This window comes from Heloderma suspectum, chromosome 3 (assembly GCF_057233095.1).
Source record: "Heloderma suspectum isolate Gila_16-S chromosome 3, 16-S_ref, whole genome shotgun sequence".
NCBI lineage: Eukaryota > Metazoa > Chordata > Lepidosauria > Squamata > Helodermatidae > Heloderma > Heloderma suspectum.
The window spans coordinates 8,399,243-8,422,456 of record NC_139460.1 but is presented as its reverse complement, the minus strand read 5'-3'; the positions used below and the strand labels follow the sequence as shown (position 1 = coordinate 8,422,456).

At 49.2% G+C, this 23,214-nt stretch overlaps 1 protein-coding gene across 11 annotated transcripts in view; it reads right to left on the bottom strand.

Moving 5' to 3' along the window:
* Positions 1-985: 985 nt before the first annotated feature.
* Positions 986-23,214, bottom strand: part of EMSY (EMSY transcriptional repressor, BRCA2 interacting) — a 52,300-nt gene continuing 30,071 nt past the window's right edge. For 4 of the 11 annotated variants that reach the window (XM_084842438.1, XM_084842435.1, XM_084842437.1 and 1 more), the window contains 6 exons: positions 21,416-21,571; positions 17,286-17,345; positions 15,521-15,675; positions 11,904-12,464; positions 6,454-6,969; positions 986-2,626 (listed from right to left, as the gene is read on the bottom strand). In XM_084842438.1, the coding sequence (XP_084698564.1) occupies positions 2,435-2,626; positions 6,454-6,969; positions 11,904-12,464; positions 15,521-15,675; positions 17,286-17,345; positions 21,416-21,571 (1,640 nt within the window). In that variant the 3' untranslated portion in view covers positions 986-2,434. Of the gene's footprint in view, positions 2,627-6,453; positions 6,970-7,490; positions 7,587-11,903; positions 12,465-15,520; positions 15,676-17,285; positions 17,346-21,415; positions 21,572-23,214 lie in introns of all 11 variants that reach the window. The other 7 variants (XR_014788935.1, XR_014788937.1, XR_014788936.1 and 4 more) reach the window with 4 other exon arrangements.

The following is a 23,214-nucleotide window of genomic DNA, read 5'->3' as shown; positions in this document are numbered from 1 at the left end:
AGCTCCTAATGTCATCCAAGCGTACGGCTCTGCGGGCAGAGGTTTGCTTCAGGCTTGAGTGATCTACTTTGGGTAGTATCAGATGTTAGTTTCATGTAGAGTAGACCCATTGAAATGAATGGGACTCAAGCATGTCATGACTAACTGATGTCACCTTCATTTCAATGGGTCTACTCAACATAGGACCAAGATTCGGTACTATCCATTGTTTCCTAGAACCTCGAGACCCACCAACTGGAGTCCGAGGCAAAATAGAAGGCTCAGGGGGCAGAGGAGTCCAGTACCTGCTGCACGCCACGACCCGCACCACTGGGATGATCTGCACACACAAATCTACATCTGAGTCACTCCAGCTCAGGGATTCTAACAGTCAAATACACACCTTACCACTGCTATTTTTAAACAACTGGGAGTTGGAGACTTTGCCCATCTACTGCAAATCACCCAGACATCTACCAGTAGATCCCAAGGTATCTTCAGCCTAGCCCTGATGGAACGGAGGCAGCTGGTAATAGCCATCTGGATCCTACGCCTCCAAAGCTGGAGTTGGACTGGGACTGTTACCATGGAAGAGAACATTGCATTTGCACGCCTCTGCCAATGCAAAGGGGATTTTACAGGGAATTATAAGACATCCATATAGCAGGCAACAGGTTTTCCTGGCGTCTGAAGAGGAACTGCAATTTCTCATGATAACAACACACAAGGGCGGCTGAAGAGCCCCTCTTTGGCTTGGAGCAAATGAGGATTATCACAACAGGAAAAGAAAAACAGAAGGAGGGGGAAAAGTCTGTAAGACTTTTATAAAGAAGTTAACAACCAGCAGAAGCTAAAGAATGGCCAACAGCACCATCTGTAGGAGAGCCAAGTGTTACACACATGATACTTAAAAGGACAACCGAGTATTTTTGGTTTCATACTTCAGCCCCTGGCGTGTTCTCTCTAGTGGTCATTTCATTACAAAACACTAAAATCACAATTTAGAAAATATTGACACAAATTGTATTAGAGCTTTCGGAGAATTTCTACTTAAAGTAGTATTTCAGCACCAAAAAAAACAACAGCCCTGGGCAGTTCAACCGATATGTGTATATACAGGATACATCAAAACTCTTAAAATGCTTATTTATAATGAAATCTATACAAAAAAGTTAAAAACTTGTTCCTATATACAGTTTTCTTTCTTTTTTTATATAAAAAAGCATGTCTTTATTACCAAGATGTACAAGAGGCTGTTTCTTTTTTAATCTGGTTATGTTCGCCATCGCAAAACCCCGACATATTAACTTGTGCAAACCAAAAGGGTTTGAGAAGGGTCACCTCAAAAAACAAAGCAAAACTATAAAAAGGGCAGCAATTTAAGTTTTTAAAGTCCCTCAGTCATAATTAAAGTTGCTTTAAAAACAAAACAAAAGCATGTAAGAAGGAAAGAAATTTCTGAATGTCACAACCCACATCAGAGTTCGTAAACTCAGACTTTCAATGCCCTCAATTTGAACCATTTCTTTTCAGCTGAGATTCGTTTCTCCCATCCTGCAGCTTAAAGGTTAAACCATTTTGTTTAGGTAAGTTGAGTCTAAGATTACTGGGCCTGTTTAACAGGACCAGGAGTGTGAGCTGAACCTCTTCCTTTAGGTCTTTATATTTAAATAAATAAAAAAATATCAGTCAATGCAGGACTGCGTAGTCATTTTCTTGTGTGTACAATAGAGAGCGAGAGAACTATTTCTTGAGGGATGGATAAGAGCTTCTCCTCACAGTGCTTTTCCTCATCATTCTGAATATTGCTGGACAATACCATTTTGGTTTTGTGTGGGATTTTTTTTTAAAGGCCAATATTTTTAAACTTGCTTAAAACCAAAAATGGTTTATCAGTGCAGGAAAGCTCCATAACACCCCGCCCAACACAGAATTTCTTAGGTGCTTTCCTAGTACTGAAAAGACAGGGTTTTTTTTCCCCAAAGAGACTTAAGATGCTCTTCTTAAAAATTACAAACACCTCCTTACAAGGGAGATTTGTTCAACCGCAAACACAAAAGAGATTTGGGTTTGCGATTTGGGATGGTTGTTTCGTATTTTTACACCGAGAAAGGTGCAGCAGCCAGTCCAGAATGTCATAGCAAACAAAACTTCAATACACCTAAAAAAAAAACCCCACACTTGCCGCGTGTTCTTAGTTTTCTTTGCTTGAAGAAAATACATTCTGCCGTCGTAAGCTTACTCCAGCACGGCAACGCTGCCACCACCTCCCTTGGGAACCGTTCTGCAATCCTGCCTCACCAATACTGTCCTGTTAATGCGCTGACGCTCGGCGCATCCAAACACCTCTGACAGGCAAAGTGCTGCTAAGGAATAATACAAGGGCCTCTTGGATCCGCACAGCCAAGACTCTGCTGCCGCTGTGTTTAAAGTGCACTCTGGCATCCCAGACGCGCTACGACTGTTCGGAGCTCTGCGTTGGGCTGGGCTCCATCCCTTCCTCATTGCTGCTGTCTATGTCCTGCTCCATCACCGTCTCCTCGTCATCGAGGCGCTGGCTGGTGAAGTTGTTGAGCTCCAGGAGGCCGCTGGGCTCCACGACCACGTTGGAGGTGGAGTGGCACGCAACGGAGTACTGTGGGATCGTCTGGAGGAGGAGGAAGAGGAGGAAGAGCACCGTGAGTGATTGGAGCCCGGGCACAGGCACAGGGGAGAGGTTTTCCCTGACAGAACTGCAGCCTTCTGCTAAACCAAGGGTGGGCAACATGTGAGCTATGAGCCACGGGTGGCCCCTGCCACCCCGCAAAAAAAGAAAAGGTGTCCGTAGTGGCAATGGGGCTCCCAAGCAGCCAAATTTTGCTTGTTTGCAAGCTAAATTTAGCTCTTTCAGTGCTCCGTAGCATCGATGGAGTGCCAAAAGGGTTACGTTTAGCTTGCAAACAAGCTAAATTTAACCACTGTAGTGCTATGGAGTGAACCAGCAATATTGACACGGGGGAGGGGGTGTCCAGAAGTTGCCCACTCCTGTATTAAAGACAGCATCACCCCAGGGCTGAAAGGAGAAAGCTGGTGTAGCCAAACAGCTACAAGACTGAGGGATAAAGTAGATGAGATAACGGAGATCCATAAAGCAGCTATGGTGGGAGGAAAATTTGGATCATGATGTCAGGCATGGGCAGGGGAGCTTAAACCTTTCCTCTTGCACTGCTTTCCCAAGGAAAGCCAGCTTTCCTTCGCTGCCCCCCCCCATTGCCCTTATAGGGAAAAACATGCCAGCTTAACATTCCTCTTCTCCAGTGCCACAATTCCACCCTCGCCCCCCATGGAAGCATTTCTATTTTTAAAAAACAATTAAAGATACAGGAAATCCAAACACAGATCTCCAGTATCTGTGCCTGAGTGTGAGTGTGTGTGTATATATATATAAAAAAAGGTAAAGGTGTCCCCAACCAGTCGTGTCCGACTCTAGGGTGCGGTGCTCATCCCCATTTCTAAGCCGAAGAGCCAGCGCTGTCCGAAGACGCTTCCGTGGTCATGTGGCTGGCAGGACTGAACACCCAGGTGCACGGAACGCTGTTACCTTTCCCGCCGAGGCGGTACCTATTTATCTACTTGCAATTTCTTGCTTTCGAACTGCTAGGTTTGCAGAAGCTGGGACTGAAGACGGGAGCTCACTCCGTCACGCGGCACTCGGGTCTCCAACTGCTGTCCTGCCGACCTTCCAGTCTGCAGTTCAGCGTCTTAACCACTAAGCCACCGCGGCCCCATAGAAGACGTGTCCCGGCTCGAAATGTCGCCGCTGACACAAAATTACCAGGAGGCCTCTTGGCCTCCATCTGCAATATTGGAATATTACTGATCTACCTTACAGGACTGGTGTAAGGCTTACAACAAGCTAACATGAAGCACACTGAATTATTATTTCACTTTTCCCACTGAGCAATGCTGAAGTTTGGGGAAGCCTGTCTGAAAACGACAGGGATGGGCCTTTGCTTAGGGGATCCCCTGGTGCTGTTCGACAACAACTCCCATCATCCCTCACCACTGGCCATGCTGGCTGGGGCAGATGGGAGTTGGAGTCCACAATAATCTGGAGGCTCACAGAACTGCCACCCCCCTGGCCTAGGGCAAAGCAGTGGGGGAGAGACTCCTGTGGAAGATACAAAGCCAGGCTGCGAATCACTCTCTTTCCTTTTCGGACACCCATCAGAACGCCAGGTCCCTTCTGAGGTAGTTAACGGGATTCAGCTTCCTGTGAGCCTTGGCTTTCTATTACTTTAAAACAACCATTTCTCAGCCCTTACAGCTGTGGTGGTGCCCCAAAGCCCAAGGACAGCATCTGCCTAATCTTGAAGGTTATGAGGAGCGGGGGGGGGGGAGATTGAACAGGGCTCCCAGTGGTGGTGGGCATCAGGGGCTTTGGTGCTTGTTCCATGGTCCCTAGGTAGCCTCCCATCTGAGCTGCTTACTAGCCCAAACGTGCTCAGCTTTAGAAGAACTGCGCCACGCGCTTGTAAGATCTTCAACAGGTGAATCGGGACCCGCAGGTGGGTCACCACAGTGCTGCCGCTGCCATTTTATTTGTGGGTGGGATGGGCTCTGCTCTCCCGGGTGCACACGGCTCTTGGGAAGAGGCCCCAGTGTTGCGGGCAGAGGTTCAAGGTGATCCCAGCTCTCGACCAGTTGAAGACCACAGATCTAGACCATTCCTGGGGCAATGATTTCTACGTGGCCAAGACTTAAGCTACTACAGGTGAGGTGAAGAACCTCAGATCTGCAGGCCAAATCTCAGCCACCTGGGGTCTCAGACTGGTCCATGTGGGTTCCCCAGATGGCCACACCCCTCTCCCCTGGCCACGCCCCCTTTCCACAGATTGTCCGGTGGCTTCCTGGCCTTTGTGCCGTTTCCCCCCATTTTAAAAGGTTGAAATGCCTCTGCTGAGGCTCAGTTACTGGCAGGAAGCGCTTGAGGCTAAAATAGGCTGGCTTTTTTAGTTCTGCCCAACCTCTGGAAAGCGTTCTCCAGAATGGAATTCAGCCCTTGGCCTGAAAGGAGGTCCAATGCTGTTGAGCTACAGGGCACATCCACGATGCAGGCCAAACTCCGAGTGTCCAGGGCAGCTGCTTTTGTTTATGGATGTGTCCTATTTCTAATGTTTGTTTGGATGAAGGATACACAGGTGAGGGGGAACCGGTCCTTCCCTCACCTTAAGGCCTGTGTTGTTTCAGCATCCTTTCTCCCAGGCAGGCTCCAATACTGGAATTTCCTGGCTGTCCTACGTTTCCACAAGCTTGCACCTTGCCACACGTTCCCTAAAGTTTGTCATTTGTAGCAAGCTGACAGTTTGAAGAAAGAACCAAACACTTCCTCTCGATTACAACTGGCCTCCTGGAAGAGATTCTCACGTGCCTCACAGGCAAGGAGCAACTTACAAGCCAGTGTTAAAGGAATCCAAACAAAGGTCCAGAAATGTGTTTGCTGGCAGGGATGGGTAGATGGGTCTATTGATGCCTACGGCACGACCCAGAGTGGAGCTCACCCATACTGGGGATCATACTGGGACTGTAGGGGCTAGGCCTCACTGCATGGAGCCACTCATCTGGGTGTAAATGAAGGAGGATTTGTCAATCAACAACTTGTTCCCATAATTTGAACTTTTATTAAAAAAAAAAAAGAGCAGTAAGAAAAAGAGAGGAGACCTCCAGGAGCACAGGGAAAGGTTTCTTAAGCCCAGTGTGTTCTGGAATAAAACCTTCTTTGAGGGCACTCTTGAACAGCAACTGTCAGACTGGTCTGTGAGCCACAAAAACAGGCTCCAATAGAGTGTTTATTCTGAAACATGTGGGACTTATTAACTCTTTCCAGGTTGCCTGGACCAGATGTTTTGGACTTCAACACCCAGCATTCCTGACCACTGGCAATGCTGGCAGGGGCTTCTGGGAATTGAAGTCTGAAACATCTAGAGCTCTACCTTCTGTCTGCCCCCGATCGTTTTCACCCTTTTCCTTCCTTTAAAAGAAGAAGAGCTCGCTGGTAGAGCTCAGAAACCCGAGTCAAGCTTGCAGATCAGCCAACCTGCACCTACCTGGTGCCCTCCAGATGTGCTGGTCTACCTCTCCTACCATCCTCAGCCAGCATGGCACATCTGGAGGGCACAAGGTTGGGGACTAGTGCTGTAGCTCAACATAACCTCAACTCCGGGTGACAAGGTGTGGGCCAGGGACCTGGGTATGCCAGTACAGGCACCAAGGACATCCTGAGCCTGGAGAAAGGGGTGTGCGTGCGTGCATGTGAAACAGACCTTTTCATACGGATTTGCTTTCCAAGGGCCTTCGGAGCTCTTCCATGGATGGGAGCAGGAGAAGGAAAGATGGACCAGAGGCAAGCACAGGGGCCAGCCAAAACGGAGATTCTTGTCCCGCCTCCCTCCGCCATCTCGAATGATGGCCAAAGGGCCTTTTTGCACGACTTACCTGGATCAAGATCTCTGCAGGAATCTCCTCCGATTTCTTTGGGGCAATGTTCTGGATGCGAATGAACTGGCTGGCTGCGGGGGGAGCTGCCACGGCCGGCTTCCGCTCCTGCAATGGTGGCCCGACGCCTGGAGGGCTAGACGCCACGTCCAAGCGCTTTGGCTGCTGGAGGACGGAAGCCGCCACGGCCGACCCGACTGTGGCAACCCTCCGTACGGAGGCGGGTGACGATTCCGCTTCGCTCGGCAGGTGACCAGGAGGAGAAGCCTTGCTGGTTGGAAGGTCCACTAACATACGGTCCACACCCGGGTCAATCTGAGCTTCCATCATGGACATTTTCAAAATGTCCGCTACCGCTGTCTTCGCACACCCCTGGGCAGGAAATAGGTTCGGGAGTGGCGGTGCCAGTTTGGGCACTGCACTGACACTGGCCACCTTGGACACGGTGGGTGGCTGATGCCCTTCAAAAGTTATCTTTGTAACAGAAGATCCTTGGGTTATTATGGGCTGGTGCACCTGAAAATCAAATTTAGGTTGTGCATGTTACAGGCAGGTTGGTTTGGTTTAGTTTTGTTGGTTAAAAAAATATAAATAGGTATCGCTACTTCGATCTAAACAACAGAAAAATATACACCAGCAACACTTTCTATGGGGGAAGAGATTTGGAAACTCAGGGTTTTTAAACACAGATCAGCAGCCAAATGTGGACAACTAATACAGACAGGCCAAGATAGGTTTTCCAGACTGCTAGATGTCCGTTTTGGCAATTATGTCACAGCAGTCCCGTTTTCCTTTGGGATTTACACCCCCCGAAGCATTGCCCAGTTGATTCCCCCTCACAAAAGGTTCACAGTGTCTAAGGACAAGAGCTTTTAAAAGTGTGTAAGGTGGTCAATCTGTACTTTTTTCCTTTTCTTTTGCTATTTCATTTTCCTTCACTCCCTCGTGGTTTGGGCCCTCCCAAGAAAATGAGATTGCTCTTCTAGGACAAAGAGTTACTAAGCCAAGGGTGATGTAAACTACAAAGGAAGACGTACAATGGAGATCCTTAGACTGCCGCCGGGCGCTGGTCTTTATTTTCCATAGAAATTAAAAAAAGATATTTACGGGGACGGAAATCAATAACTTTATACCTAAAAAAAGAACAAACAAAACAAAAAAGAAAGAAAAAAGAAAAAAGTTAGGAATCAGTCCATGCCACGGCAGTCGCAAAGATCTGTATTAAGAAGGCGCCCGAACAGAGGTTCAAGTGTGATGGGGCTTCTTTCCCCACTGCCCCAGGGATGACAGGTGGCATTCCTTTTTTGCATCCAGTGGCAGCTCTGTCATTGCAATACAGCTGGCACAGCTTAGTGCCTAAATGATTGAGGCGACAAATGACCAAGTACCTGGTTCAAATTCTGTCTCTGCTACGAATTCACTCCACAACAGCCTTAAGCGAGCTGCTCCCTGCAATATTTATTTTTGTTTATCCAATCGATTCCTACACCGCTGACCACATTTTAAAATACTGCTAAGCGGTGGTATGGATACTGATCTACCTTACAGGGTTGTTGCAAGGATGACAACTAGAGAACGCCCACAAAGCACTTTGAACAGCTGAAAGCACCAGATGAATGCGAGGCAAGAAATGCCGATTCTTCCAGAGACACACCCCACTCTTCCACCTGTCAGTAGATCCCCATGCTGAAATCTAAGTTGTAGGGGGAAGCACACGGCCAGAAACACTTCATGCTGATGAGGAATAAACCTAGATGTTGCTGGTGGGGAGGAGGGGAGAATGCTGCGCTGAGCAGGGCCAGCTCTAGGGTTTCTTTTGGGGGGGGTGCTAAAATGCCTTCTGATGCCCCATGTGATGGCAGCAGCACCTGGATCAGTGCCAGGCGGGCTGGTTCTAGGAACTGGACGCCATTTTAATTTCCAGCAGTGCCCTGGAGGAAGACTATATTGGGGACGTGTTGTAGGGAATTTAAAGGGTGGCTCCCCCACCCCAGGTTTTAAGGGCAGGCTTCAGCGGTAGGCACTGGGACACAAGTGCCTAGCTCTTGGCTTCTTTTGTTGCCACAGGAGCAGTGTTGCTAGACAATACCTCTATTATGAGGACTAAAGACAGATGAGGATTGCCTCAGGCCACAGATGGCATCCACCTGCTGAAATCAGGAGCAGCCTCTCCCAGCGGTTCTGTGTAATAAAGGCTTATATATGCTGCTGTGAACTCTCTCAGGTTACAGCACTATAGAGGAGAGTGTGGACCCCCATGGCCAGGCCTTTCCAACCTGAGGAGTCTAACCAAGTCCCACCCTCAGGGTGGGTTTTTCTAAAGTGTTCTCTCTTTGGCTGCCAGCCTCTCCGAACGCCTCACAACTCAGAGCCCTCCCTTCTCACAAGACGTCTCACTTTTGGGTCTTTCACTGCCAGACCCTCCTCCGTGCTGGGATCCTGCATTCCTATGCTTTCACAGGCCCCTGGCAGGCTATTATCCAACTGATCAACTTGCACCTGGACAACCTCCCTTCTGTCGCTGTTATTCTCCGTGATCTCCTGCTCCTGCCCACTTGGAACTTCTGACAGCACCTTGCCCACCCCGTCTGACTCCAAATAGGTTCTGAAGTCTCCTTGGGCTGGGCCTCATCCCTATGCTGAGGGTGCTGTGTGCCAAGGCTGTCCTTGGTTCTGAACCTTCAAACGAACAATCACAGAGCCAAGGGCAGGACGAGGGATGGGAGAGAAATCCACTCAGTTCACACTTAAATGTAAACTTAATTGTCCACTTTTGAATCCCTATGTGAACCAAAACTCAGTTACCTTTTGAAATTCACACTTCTCCACACTTTGTAATGGAGTTCTCCAATCAGAAAATGTGTACATTAGGGGAAATAACAGTCAAAAACGCATTCAAGGAGGGAAATTGGTTGCCACCAAAAAATGTGCATATTGGGCAAAATGCATACAAAATGCACACATTAGGAGAGAGCTACACAAAACTGCTTATGAATTTTTAGGTGAACTTAAAAAAAAAAATCGCGAAGTTCACGATGAACCGAACTCAAGACTGGGGAGATTTTCAAATTTCAAGATGAACTGAATTTAAGATTGGAAAAACAGAAACCGAAAACGGAAAGATTCTTCCACCCTTCAGCAGGACATGTGCATCTGAACCCACTGACAATGGACACAAAGCCCCTGAGAGAAAAGCACAGGGGCGTGGCCAGGAGAAGAAGCGTGGCTGGGGAATGAGCGGGGAGGGAGGATCAGCGGGGAGGGAGGATCAGCGCTCAACCATTACTCGACTTCAATCCCCTTTTCCAAACAGACAGTACTTTTGAGTTACAGGAGCAGTGCAGTTGCTGCGTGCCCCATCAGACTGGTGACATTTGAATCTAGGCGATCCTGTGTCAGCTGTTGATCCTGGGTCAATGCTACACAGCAGACCGGGGAGGCTGGTGGCTCTGATGTCAGCGGGGTGGTATATCTGCTCCAGGTTTCAGTCAGAACTCTAAAGGAGTTCTCCAAGGTTTTGCAGCGCGCCTTAGATAGTTCCTTTAGAGTTCTGACCGGTTCTGACTGAAACCCGGAGCGGATTCACCGCCCACTGACATCAGAGCCACCAGTCTCATCTGCCAGCAGGGGTAGCCCTGGGAAAGCAAGCAGGCCAGAAGTCCTTGTGGTGCGACTGCCCGGGTTCAGACCTGACTGGGAAAGCAGCCACTTCCCAATGACCCTACCAGTTGTGCGAAGGTATTTTTCAAAGGTCAAGCAGTCCAGGTGTTCCTGCCTTCAGAGGTTTGAGCAACCAAACATGGGGCTCCCTCTCATGTGGAATTTTCCCTGCAAAGACCCTCGGCTGGCCCCTACTTTGCTTGCCTTTAGTCACCGATTCAAAAGAAGCCCATTTTCTGTTTGAGCTTTCAATGGGTGACGGTTTTTCCTGGATTGTCTCTTCTACTTCTGCTGTTATGGTTTTGATAATGTGACGTTCTGTAATACACTCTGAGGGAACCAAACAGTTTAAAAGCTTTTCACTATATGTTGCTTTTAGCCTCCCGGGCAACCTTCACATTAAAAAGCAGGATACACGACCTTAAAATAAAATAAAACCCTGGGTGCTGCAGCACCCACACTTGTGAACACAAGAACTGACGCAGTCAGAGGGACAAAATGGCGGCTTTCTCCCATTTTTTCAGAACATACCAATCAATGAAATGGGGGGGGGGGATGTCAGGATTGATTCTGAGCGCAGGGAGATAGTTAAGCAGCTCAGATTCAGAAGAGGAGCAGCCAGAACTGGGGGAGGCATTTTCACAGGCCAGTTCAGATACAGGTAGGTGCGCTTCTCAGGTTACCAGCTCCCAGATGGCCGGGCCTGACGCTTCCCCCTCACCCCCCTCTGTGAGAAGCGGCGAGCAGGAGGAGGAGGGGCTTGAGGACTGTGACCTAAGAGACGCAAGGTGGCGGCGCACAGCGAAGAGGGAAACGTCGGGGCAGAGCTCAGACGGTCGACGCGGTTAGTGACGCGTGAGAGGCTACGCAGGGAAGCATCACATGAGGGGTGGGACCTCCCCCCCTAAGTTAGCCTAGCCAGATAGCCTCCCTTTCAAAATGCGGGCAACTTTCAGTGACCCCGTTTGAATCCCCTGGAGGCATTCCTTTGTAGCCAGAGTGTCTTCGAGGATCTGCATCTGTAATGAACCTGTGAATAATGAATTAAAGGCGTGAGACTGAAGCCTCTCCTTTTGTGTGTGTGTGAGTGCTTAAGGAAAAAGGGGCCCAAGGGGTTTTGTGACAGCGGGTTCAATAGACAAGCGCGTGCATGCGTGGAAGACTCCCCCGTCCCACCTTGGGCCAAAACAGCCCACACTTTTATGCCCTGTGAAAGGGGAGGGGGATTTTTTGCTGAGCCCAATGACAACATATATTTGAACTGAGCAAGGACAGATGGGCCACCAATATTGGCTTCGCCCATTGAATCTCTGCCATGCAAAGGGCTCCTGTAACCCCTTCTTCTCCAGACTCCAGCAACAGAGGCTCTGACGCAGCTCTCCCCCATGGGTACCCGTGCGGCTTCTGGTTTGCTTAGAACGAAGAACAGCTGAGGCTGGAGAACGGAACCCCTGTGGCCGCTCCCATCAAGGGTAGGGGGTTGAAGAGCTCTTGGCCAACATCTCAGGCCACAAAGAAGCAGCTGAAGTACTGAAGGGCGAAAGGGAGAGCCTTTGGGAACCGGAGGCAGAGTGGAGGTCAGAGGTAAAGCCCCCAAAGGTGGGCAGTGGTTCTACCCCCTCAACTTTGCCTCTGCCAACATCTTAACGGGCAGACACACAAGTGTAGTGACAGGTCAAAATGGCAACAGGAGAAGACACAACCAGCCCGCTCACAAACGTCAGCCTTCCCCTTCCTCGCAGCTGCCACAGCGTGGGCCGTTCACCACCTGCCCCCCAAGAGTCCACTACCTGGCTCGTCGGTGGCTTCTCGGAAGCAGCAGGGAGCGGCATGTGGCCCTGGGGCTGGACGTAGACTTTCTGGGCTGTGGGCGCCTGCTGCAGTTTGGGCAGCTGCTGCGTGGTCTTGACCGCCAGCACCTGGACCACCGTCTGCTGAGGCTGGGCCACCAAGGTGGGGAGCTGCCTCTCACGGGCAATGGCAGCAGCATGGTGGGCAGCCTGCTGGGCGTCCAACTTGGGCTGTGCTGGGTCCGCCGGCGGCTGCAGCGGGGCAAGCTTCTGGTGCCGGATGGAGAGCTGTGGCATCTGCGGCAGCTTGTGGGGCAACTGCTCTGCCTGGAGGTGGACAGTCTGCTTCTGCTTGGCCTGGAAGCACTGCAGGGTCTTGACCTGCAGCTGGGCTTGCTCCGGGTGGGGCTGGCTCAGCTTCTGCTGCTTCTGCACCTGCGTCAAGGCGGAGCGGTAGAAGAGCCCTGTCTGGGGGTCCAGCGTGTCCATCTCTTCCACTTCGCCTTCCTCCGTGCCGAGCGGCTCGCTGTGCTTGGTGAAGGCCGTGTGGCTGCTCAGCGCCTGGACGAGACGCAGAGAGGGGAGACAGAGAGAGAGATGCGTGTCGGCAATGGCAAAACCGGACGTTCCGAAGCACAGCCGAGAGCCAACAGGGTGCAGGGCGGCCTTCCCCAACCTGGTGCCCTCCTGAGGTCTTGGACGGCGACTCCCAGCATTCCCACTGGCAGGAGATGATGGGAGTTGCAGTCCCGCACCTCTGGAGGGCACCAAGATGGGGGAGGCTGGTGCAGCAGTCAGAGCAGCCTCCCCCAGCCAGGTGCCCTCCTGCAATTCCCATAACCCCTGACCATGGGCCACACTCGCTGGGGCTGATGGGAGTCATAATCCTACACAACTGTCAGGCACCAGGTTGGGGAAGCCCGAGTTAGAGTGTCGAGAAGGAGAGTTCTACTGGCAGACTGGACAGCCTTTTCTGAAAAACATCAAGGAAAGCTTCCAGGTGGACCATTAGCACTTTTTCTACAGTACTATATCAGACCTGGGAGCCCATATGGCAGCAGTACGGAAGTCGGACCTTTTGCCACAATATTCTTTCCTCCAGTACAAAAGGAGCATGAAAGCATTATCCCAGCTGCCTGGCATAAGCGTTATCCCAGAAGAGACGCTCTGTGTGTGTGCCCACAAGAACATTCACGTGATCTTTCCAGTTAGCTTGAAAGCCCCAGCGAGAAGGAATCAGAACCTCTGTGAAAAGGCAAGCATGCTCAGGGGTATGTATATGCTAGTATTTTATTTATTTATACTAGGAAAAGCATAGAATGTGGAAGTGGTCCTACAATTTAGCTTCTTGAGAAGCCAAAGCAATTTTCTAGCCCTCAGGAATACAAGGATATGCTTTGAAAGTGTGGGCAATGTGTGCTGAAATCTCAGAAGCCAGAAAGGCGGCTAAATAAGATTTTTGGAAGGCAGCAGGCATTGGTGCTCTTACCCTTCTCAAAGTCAGAATTACAGAAAATAGTAAAAGGTGCAGAATCACATTGGGCAAAATAAGAGATGCTATGCTGGCTGATCCAGTTCGTACAACGGAGGTGGAAGGATTCAGCTTGGCATGGGATTAAAGAAACACACACACCATACACACAACCCCTGAGTCTGCCCCTGTCGATACTTCCGGCACTAAGATTTGTCCCCAAGGGCTGTGGGGTTCGGGTACTGCACGGATAAGGGGAGATGGCTGGATACATTCCACCAGTAAGGAAGATATCCGTGTATCTGAGCAGCACAGCTAGGGCCCAACCTCGGGGCTGAAGTGCAGGGCCCCACAGCTCAGCCTACCAAGCCCCAAATGGCTTGCCAGAGGGAGGCAGACGGTGGGGCAGCGGCCAACATGCCTGGAGTCAGCACATGGACTAGCACTCATGAGGGCTGACACTGGTGGCCTTATTTTTAAGAACATGTTATACTCAGGGGGAGGCCAGCTGGGCAGGCACGTGGTTGCAGATGCTCATGTTATTATGTTTACTTTTACAAGATATTCTCCTTTTCTACAAGAACATGGTGCTTATTCCTAAGTCAATGGGTCTGGCATCAGGGCAGCAGAAGCAAACCCCATTTTATTCCCACAGTCGTGACTGTGCTATGACAAAAGTGAGTTTAAAATGCAAAACTGCACATGCTCAAGAGCATTGCTTCTTTTTTAAAATCATGGTTTCTTTGTGCTCTAACGTATCAGGAATGTAGGAACAACTGCAAAGCATGCCACTGGAGTGGTCAGGGAAGGCGAGAAATCTGAATATACCCATGGCCATCTAAAGTGGTCCCCCATAAGACCAGTAAGTCCAGGGTCTAAAATTACCTAGCCCCTGGAAATCAATTGCTCTTCAATTTCACTGGGCGAACCCAAGTTTATTTATTTGACTTGTTTATTTATTTGACTTGTTTATTTATTTGACTTGTAGCCCGCCTCTCTACCAAGAAAAATGGCACTTGAGGCAGCTTCCAATCATAAATAAAACTCGATTAAAACAATAATAAAACAAATGCACTGAAATCAATGGTGGCTTGTGCCTCCGATGTCAATGGGGCGGTGAATCCGCTCCGGGTGTCAGTCAGAATTCTAAAGGAGCTATCCAAGGATAACTCCTTTAGAGTTCTGACTGAAACCTGGAGAAAATTCACCACCCCACTGACCCTGGAGCCACTGGACTCCACTGTTTAAAACAATTAAAATCACAATAACAGAATGAAAACAGCATCCGACCCAACAGAGCCAAAGGCCTACTTTGCCTGCCGACAGCAGAGAGGGAGTGAACTTAGCTTCCCTTGGCAGGGAGTTCCAGAGCCTAGGAGTGGCCACTGAGAAGGCCCTATCTCACGTTGCCATCAAATGTGGTCTTGAAAGAAGAGCCTCTCCCGAAATTCTAGCACAGGGCTCCCCAACCTTTTTGGACATGCAGGCACACTTGGGAATTTGAGAAACTGCTGTGGGCACTACTACAAAATGGCTCCCATGGAGGTTGTGGCTAGTCACATAATGGATGTGGTGGGGGCCTGGCTAGTTAAAAGAGGTGGGGAGAGAGAAAGAACAAGGGTAGAGGCTGGGAGGGAGGGGGAAATAGCACAGCAAAGGGGTAGAGGGATGAGAAAGAGCGAGGCTAGAAGCTAGGAAGGGAGATAAACCATGAGGTAAAGAGGTGCGGGAAGAGAAATAGCAAGGCTAGAGGCTTGGTGTGGAGAGAAACAGCAAAATAAGGGTGGGAGAGAAAGAGCAAGGCTAGGGGCTAGGGAGAGAAAGAAAGAAGGAGGCTAGAGATGGGGAAGGGAGAGAAACAGAGAGGAAAGGGCTTGGGAGAGAGAACCAGTGAGGCTGTGTATAATTGCTAGAAAGTTGTCTTTTCATATATAGGCATTTCATACATATTCATTGCTATGGATATCTACAAATCCATGCATGTATATTAAAAAACAGGGTTTTTCTCTAAGCTTTGTAGGTGCCCCTGGGCGCCGTGTTAGGGACCACTGCTCTAGCATGGCCTCCCCAGAGTGGCAGCGGGGGAGAACCAGTCACCCAGCCCTCCTGGAAGCCCACGGCTGTTTGGAGAAAAGGGAGGGCCAACCTGCTGCATGATGTGGGTGATGGCGCCCGTGGAGGACGCTGGGATGGACTTCACCACGACAGATGTCTGCGTCGCTGTCTGCGACTGGGCCACGTGCTGCAGCAGAGTGCGCTGGGGCTGGGACGACTGCTGGTGGGGCTGCGACCGATGGCTCACTGCAAGAGGGAAGTGGGAGGAAGGCAGTGGTCAGCGGAAGCACTAAGCCCGCCTGCTTGGTGGAGCTCCCATGAAGCAAAGTCAACGTGGGGGTGACGAAATAAAAGCAATGAGACATCACTACATACTAGTTTCAACAGAGCGTAAATATGGGGGGGGGTTGCAGGGGGAGAAGAGCGCCATATAAAGTGACATGTTCTAGAACTTACTTTGTGTCTGCAACATGCCTGGCGTTATGGTGTGGAGAGAGGATCTGTATCCAGCAATACCCCACGTCTTTCCCTGCATGCGCAGATAAGCACTGCATACACCACCCTCTACCCTGCCAATGAGATTCCCATCAGTGAGTTTCAGGGATGGTAGGGGCAGGGGTGGGGGAGAAGGCAGGCTTTGCCCTTGCCACAAGAGCAACCCCAAGTTCAGTGCTTTGATTTCATCCTGTAGAAATCAGGGGCCGTTATCTCTAGGCTGCCCTTCGCTCCTTTGGGCAAAACTAGTCAAGGGCTGCACTTTGCCAGTCGGCCTTCCAAATCAAAGTAGCTCCATTTTCAAAGACTCCCGGACGTCAAAAATGCCCATTCTCCATACTGCCTGTGGCCTCGGCCATATTCAGCAGTTGGAGGTCATTTGAGAAGGTTAGGAACAAAAAAGTATTCTGATCGCCTCCCGTAAACACATGCTTAGCAAATTCTCACTCTGGGGAGAGCGGCCTTATTTTGGTTTGCCTCAATAATCATCCACACTACAGTCATTACATGAGTGAAAATTTGTTCTCAGTTATAAGACAAACCGCTTTCAAGGTTCATTATAGTTAACTGAGCAGCACTCAAGTGTGCTCACAGCCCATGCACAATGTTCTGGGCACCAAGAAACTCAAAAGAACCCCGGTGTTAATTGTGAGCATACAGGCCCAGCAGATCCTTCATCGGACTGTAATTTGCTGACAGGTACCACTGAGCAAAAAAAAAACAGGGGAAAAAAGGTAACATTGCAAGTAGTCCTGAATCTTCAAGAAAATCTGGGAAACCCAACAGGCTCATCAAAATCTGGCAGGAATTAGGTCTACGAATTCACTTTCTCTGGCAAAGCTCCAAAGAACACCCCAAGGTTATGGGCAGGTTCACACAGGAGCTTTTGAACAGGCCTTCATGGGGCCAGGAGCCTCCGGATGACTATTGAGGCTATCAGGTCTGACAGCTGCTATAGCCACCTGCAGAATGCCTCCTTCCAAACGTGTCTTGCTGCCAAGGCTCACTTGCTTGCCCACAAGCACAGAGAAGCAAGTAGTGACAGTAACTTCCTAGCTCTCTCTGCTACCCCAGGAAGGCTGAAATGAAGTTCTCAGGGGTAACAGTAGCAGCTGCCAGAACCAACAGCCAATACAATCAGCCAGAACCTTCAGATCACAAAGAGGTTCGTCCATGTGCTCATGAGTGAACTTTTCCAATGCAGAAACGGTAACCGTGTGTTGACCCCAGGTAACATGTTTCATTCCGGAATGGGCCTGCGTTAGCCCTTCCGGGGAAAAACGTTCCACCAGGTCATCCTGGGCACCTCCAATATGCTTGACGAATTTAAAAAAATGCCTTTTAGAAATAAAACATCTAACCTATGTGGTTTTGGAGATATTCTTCCGAATGTGAAGGAATACAGTGCTGTCTTCCTGAGTCTGCAGATAGACAAAAATGTTAGAGCTAAGAGAAGAGGCAAGTCGCTCTGCTCATCTCCAGCCGGTGTTCGCTCTAAAGCAAAACCAAGCATTCCCTTCGATCCCCTAGCCAGGCCCTCAAACTTTCTTGTTCCCCACGCACGTGCAAAAACTCAGAGAAGAAAAAGAGACATATGACTTGAACTTCATACAGGAGAGAAAAACTGTAAACGTTTTAAGATTTGCCTCGCTAGGTGAGGCCTAGCTCAGCGTGTTTCCTTCACAGCCACCAGCGAGGTACCCTGGGAAGCTCAAAGAGAGCACAATAGGACAGAAGATCCGCTGCTGTTTCTCCCCAGCATCTTAAGGCTCAAGCACTTGGGATATGGTGCATCTGTGATCAGATCTCCAGGCTGCAGAACAACAACTGTAAAGCAGACTTGGGGATCTCAGATTGTGCTTGGAGCAGTGGTGCAGGGGAGAGGGCGTTGAACCCTTACTGTTCTCTTTATCACCCTCTTCAAGTTACTATCAGCCCTGCTTTTGGATGGGGGGAGGGGGGTGCACAAGAACAGGCATGGTACAGGTTCCTGTATTCACCCTCATGAGGTTAACAGGTGTGCATGTTAAATTAGAAAAAGAGCATGAGGTTAAGTATCTCCAGCTGCATTAAATTTAACAAAAAAATCAAATTGGAAGATCCAGTCACAGATCTCCTACACTGTAACTGTGGGGCTCTCATACCCAGAAATACCTTCCCTCAGAGACTGGAGGTTCCGTTCTTAGCCACTGTGGCTAATAGTCATTGACAGGCCTGTCCTTGATGAAATGTGTCTTACCTCCCCTTTAAAACCACATTGGCCTCTTCTACTCTACACCTGCAACAGAACAAGGTGGCAGTGTCTGGTGGTGGTGGAATGGACTGCACCAGTTCGGATGGCAGCTGGGGGTGGGGGTGTGACCACAGTTTGTACATTGGCTCTCCTATGTAGAAACAACTACCTGCAAGTAGAAGACTAGCACCTCAAGGTTTCAGCCAAGATAGAAAACGAGCACAGTGGGGAGTTGTTTCTTGGAAGGAACGCTGAAGAATCCTACTACTTGCAGGGAGTTGTTTCTACATAGGAGAGCCAATGTAAAAATGTGGTTCCCCACCTGCAATCTGAAGTGGTACAGTCTCTCCTTCCATCCCTGGGCTGTACCCGCATCATTCTGTTCCACACAGAGATCTGCCATATAAGAGTAGCATCCTGATCTCTCTTAAGTTAGGCATGTAGTATGCAATGAAACATTTTCTTTTGTTGGCCCTGAATGTACGAGCCCTAGTATTATGAGAAAATCCCAGTCTCGGTCCATTACTTCCATGCTATTCATAATAGCAGCTCTACATTTAAAGGGTGCAATGGATGAATACACAAGGCCTGTGTTCCCCAAAGCATGCTGCCTCCTGCGCGCCTTTCTGGCACGGTCTTGGGCATGCACAAAGGTTGCGGCTCGCTGCTTCCTGGTACCACCCATGTTTTGGCAGTTTTCCAGAGGGAAAACCGCGATCTGCGAACACATCAGAGAGCGGGCGAGCCCAGCCACCCACGCGATAAAGGAATGGCAACAGGCCAAGTTGTTACCACATTTCCATCGCAGCAGTACCATCAGGCTCTCAACACTGAAGCCAGACACAGAGCAAAACAAAAAGATGACCCACAAATGAAGCTCCAGAGGAAAGGGCTGGAGAGAAAAACACAAGACATGTTTGGACAAAGAATGAAACGGATTTTAAAATGAAAACAAGCCTCATCCTGGTTTTAGAATCACTATAAACAATTCTGCTGAAAGGGTAAATTGAGGAGGAGCGCTCTGGAGGGGCCCTGTAGCACATCGCGTGCATCCAGAAGGTTCCTGGTTCAATCCCCACCGTCCCCAGATAAAAAGATAATGATGCGCGGAAGAACCTCTGCCCAAGACTCTGGGGACTATACATGACCAGGTGGACCTGTGGTCTGACTTAGCAGAAGGTAGTTCCGTGCCTTTGTAACTTTTACAAACCATCAGCACAAAGAACAATCATTCAGTCTTTCCTGAAAGCTTTTATGAATAGCACCACAGAAAACTGCCTTATGTCGAGTTGTCTAGGTTCTAGACACCCCTGGGATGTCTAGAACCCAGTTGGTGTAGTCTCTGAGGCTAAACAAGACAAAATTAACACGAGTCAGAACATTGGTCCACCTAGCTCAGCACGGTCTACACCAGCCTTCCCTAGCCTGGTGCCCTCCGGATGTTTTGGACGGCAATTTCCAGAATTCTACCCTGGCTGGGGCTGATGGGAATTGAAATCCAAAACATCTACAGAGCGGCAGGTCTCCATCCTATCTTGGATCCTCACATCTTGCTGGACTACAGCTCCCATCATCCCTAACCACTGCTGGCTAGGGATGACAGGAGCTACAGTCTGGGGACTCAAGGATGGGAACTAGTGGTCTACACTGACTAGTAAGGGCTCTCCAGGGTTTCAGGTAGGAGTTTCCCCCAGCCCTAAGTGGAGATGGTAGAGATTGAACCTGGGACCGCTTGCAAGCAAAGCATGTACTCTAACCACCGAGCAACACCTTTTCCCTGAATGAAACTAATGCACCGGCTGGTCCATCTACACCCAATCCCATATCCAACACCAGTTGTCGCCTCTTTCATCATGAGTTTAGCAGGAGAAGAACCCCAAGGCAGGGAGGAAGTGAAGCCTCACAGCCATTGTAAACGGACTACACATAACGGAATTTCCCAAGCATTAAAGCTGACATCATGAGCTATGCTGGTTTCCAACATGAACTTGTGGCAAGCTGTTCCATGTGTCCCGTTATTATTATTATTATTATTATTGGGGCGGGGGGAACATGACAACACACAGGAGCTGGGAAAAGCAGCCACTCACTGCCTTCCTAGAACATGGACTCAACGTACCTTGGAGACCGCCTCCTTCTGAACATCTCAACTGCCATCTTTACAGCCAAGCGAGGGCAGTAACCACTAGGCTTGAAGTAGGAGGAACAGAGGAGCCCTCACAGTACTCAAATGTTTCAAAAGGAGGAGAGGAGCTGGGGTTCAAGACTACTGAAAAGCTGCACTCTCTGGCAACAGAAGCCCTGCCCCCTTTTTCCTAGATATGGATGGAGGGGACAAAGTGTGGGTAGTGAAAGAGGCACTCTGCACTTGCTTAGAGGCACTGTTAATGCTTATATGGGCAGGGGCAGGTTCCGGGAGGGAGCCCCAGTTCGCATCAAGGCCAGACTGTTCACTCTGGTCATGTTCCAGAGTTGGCACTTGCTTCCTCCCAAGAGCCAACAGGGCTCAAATGTAAGACTATCAGAGGAGCCTTGTTGGATCGGACCACAAGGTCCATCTAGCCTGCCTTCTGTTCCCAAAAGTAGGAAGCCAGATGCCTCCAGGAAGCCTACAAGCAGGGCATGAGCACAACAGCCCTGCCACTGTTGTTGCCCCCCAGAAAAGGGTCTTTCAGGGGCATGCTGCGCCTGCAGGTTCCACTTAGCCATCATGGCTATCCGCCACTGGCAGTTCTTTGCTTCAGGAATTTTGTCCGAGATGCTTCAAAGCCATTTAAACCAGAGGGCCATCACGACATCCTGTGGCAGCAAATGCTATCATTTCATTCTGTGTTGTGCAATGAAAAAAATCTACTCTCTGTCTCATTCACAGTTTTATCAACCTCTTATTTATTTATTAAAAAAAATTCTTGGCCGCCTTTCAGGGCAGAAGTCCTCCCAAGGCAGCTCGGGGCAATAATGGCCTCCACCCTCTTTGCCATCTGTCCCCCCTGCCCTCTGGATTATCTTCAGGAGCTAACCCAAACCCTCTTTGTTAGGCCAACATAGGAGGACTAGAAATGAACGGGGATTTCTTCTCTTCCAAATTAAGTTGGAAGAGAAGCTGTCAATATTCTGGATGGCTGGAGATTAGATGAATTAGGAGTCTAAGCAGATCAAGGTGTGTAGGCTCTTTTCCTCTTCCATTTGCTTGGCACCTAAATCTCAAGAGGGCCTCCCCTGCTAAGCCCTTGCCTGCATACGTCCCACGAGACTTACCAGTGGTGATATATTCCGCGACTAGCTCTGACTCCACCACGGCAATTGAAGGGCTTTCTGGAGAATGCCGTTTCTCCTGGGCCATTTGGATTGGGACGGCCATTTGGCTCAGGTCTATCGTTGGTTGCCTTGGCTTGGATTCCAATTTCTCCTTCACTGTTCCAGCAAAGGGGAAGAGAACAGATAACGAAGGAGATGGGTTTTGTTTGTTTTTTAAAAAGGACTCGGAATCACACAACTGGAAGGAACCTCGAAAGTCATCTAGTCCAAGCCACTGCTGATGCAGGAAACCCAGCACGACAGCATTCCGTTGGGTGATCAGCCGGCCTCTGCTTAAAAACCTCAAAAGAAGGAGAGTCTATCACCTTCCAATGTAATCTGTTCCACTGTCAAACAGCTCACACTCAGCGGTGTAGTGGTAAATTTGGAAATGCAGGTGCTCATCGTAACAGCCCCTATACCTACATTCCCAAGGAGAGTCCAAAACTGCAGGCAGCTGTGTTGATCCGTATCAACAAACCTGTTCTACTGGTTTTCATCTCCACCAGGAGCAGGTCTTTTGTAAAGCTAATGCTTAGTTGCCCATTCAAGACCAAGCCGCCCCCAAAGACTTTGCATTGCAACACGGAATAATATATTGTTAATGGGGAAATTCATTCCCCCACCCCCACCCCTAGCTACTGGGCAGATGGCAGCTAAACTCAGAGGGAACAGAGAATTTCAAGAGAGGTGGTAGATAGGGATGTCAGAGAAATCTGCAACAGAACCAAATGAGTTCAGATTTTTTATGAACCCAACCTGCGGATTCCTCAGCAGACCGGCTTTTCTCCTATCAGGCAGATTCCACAGACTTGCAGACTGTTTTTCTAACCTTTGGGAATTTTGTGCAAATTTCAACGCAGAAAAATATGCAAAAATTTAAAAACCCAGCAAAAAATGCACATTTCCGACATAGGCTATAACATGAAAATGCATATTTTAGGGGACTTTGCGTATTTGGGGGGAATTCACACATTTCTGCACGTGCAAATCTGCACAAATTTGCATTTATGCAAATGCACAAATTCAGAAACTAAAAAAATCCGATCCCGTTGATGGGTGGATGAGAGAATCAAAAGTGCCTCATGATCTGTGAAACACAGATGGAAAGGATTTTACGCAATCCGCACATCCCTAGTGGCAGATGAGGTCATTCTCCCAGCATTGCGAGCCTGGCTCCACAACACCCCTGTTCACACCATCAGGAAGTTCTTCCTAATGTTCAATCGAAATCCCCTTTCTTGTAATTTGAACTTGTTTCGGGTCCTACCCTCTGGAGAACAGGTTTCCTCGATCTATATTCCACAGGCCTTCACATATTTAAAGATGGCTATCATACCGCCTCTTCATAATCTCTTCTCCAGGCTAAACATACCCAACTTTGACTCAGGATTAAATTTAAGCATGCAGCATGGCAGCACCATATGCAACAAAGACAAGGGGGCGTTGGCAGCACATGTGGACAGAACCCAAGGGCTGACGAGTCTAGTTATGGCAGAGCATCAAGCAAGGCGGACACAGATAAGGGCACCAGTATTAAGATCTGCTTGAAGAAAGAATACACTGGTCCCCATCCATGCCTTTTCCTCCCTACTAAATGACTGATAATGAAAGAGGATTCTCGTTAGACAGGTTGATAAAAAGCTCTGATTTGCTTGCTTCAAACCTTAAAGAGAACTTAATTTGGAGGTAGAATGCCCAACAGCATTCAAAGCCCATCTGGACATTTTCTGCTACCAAGATATAAAGAAAAACACATG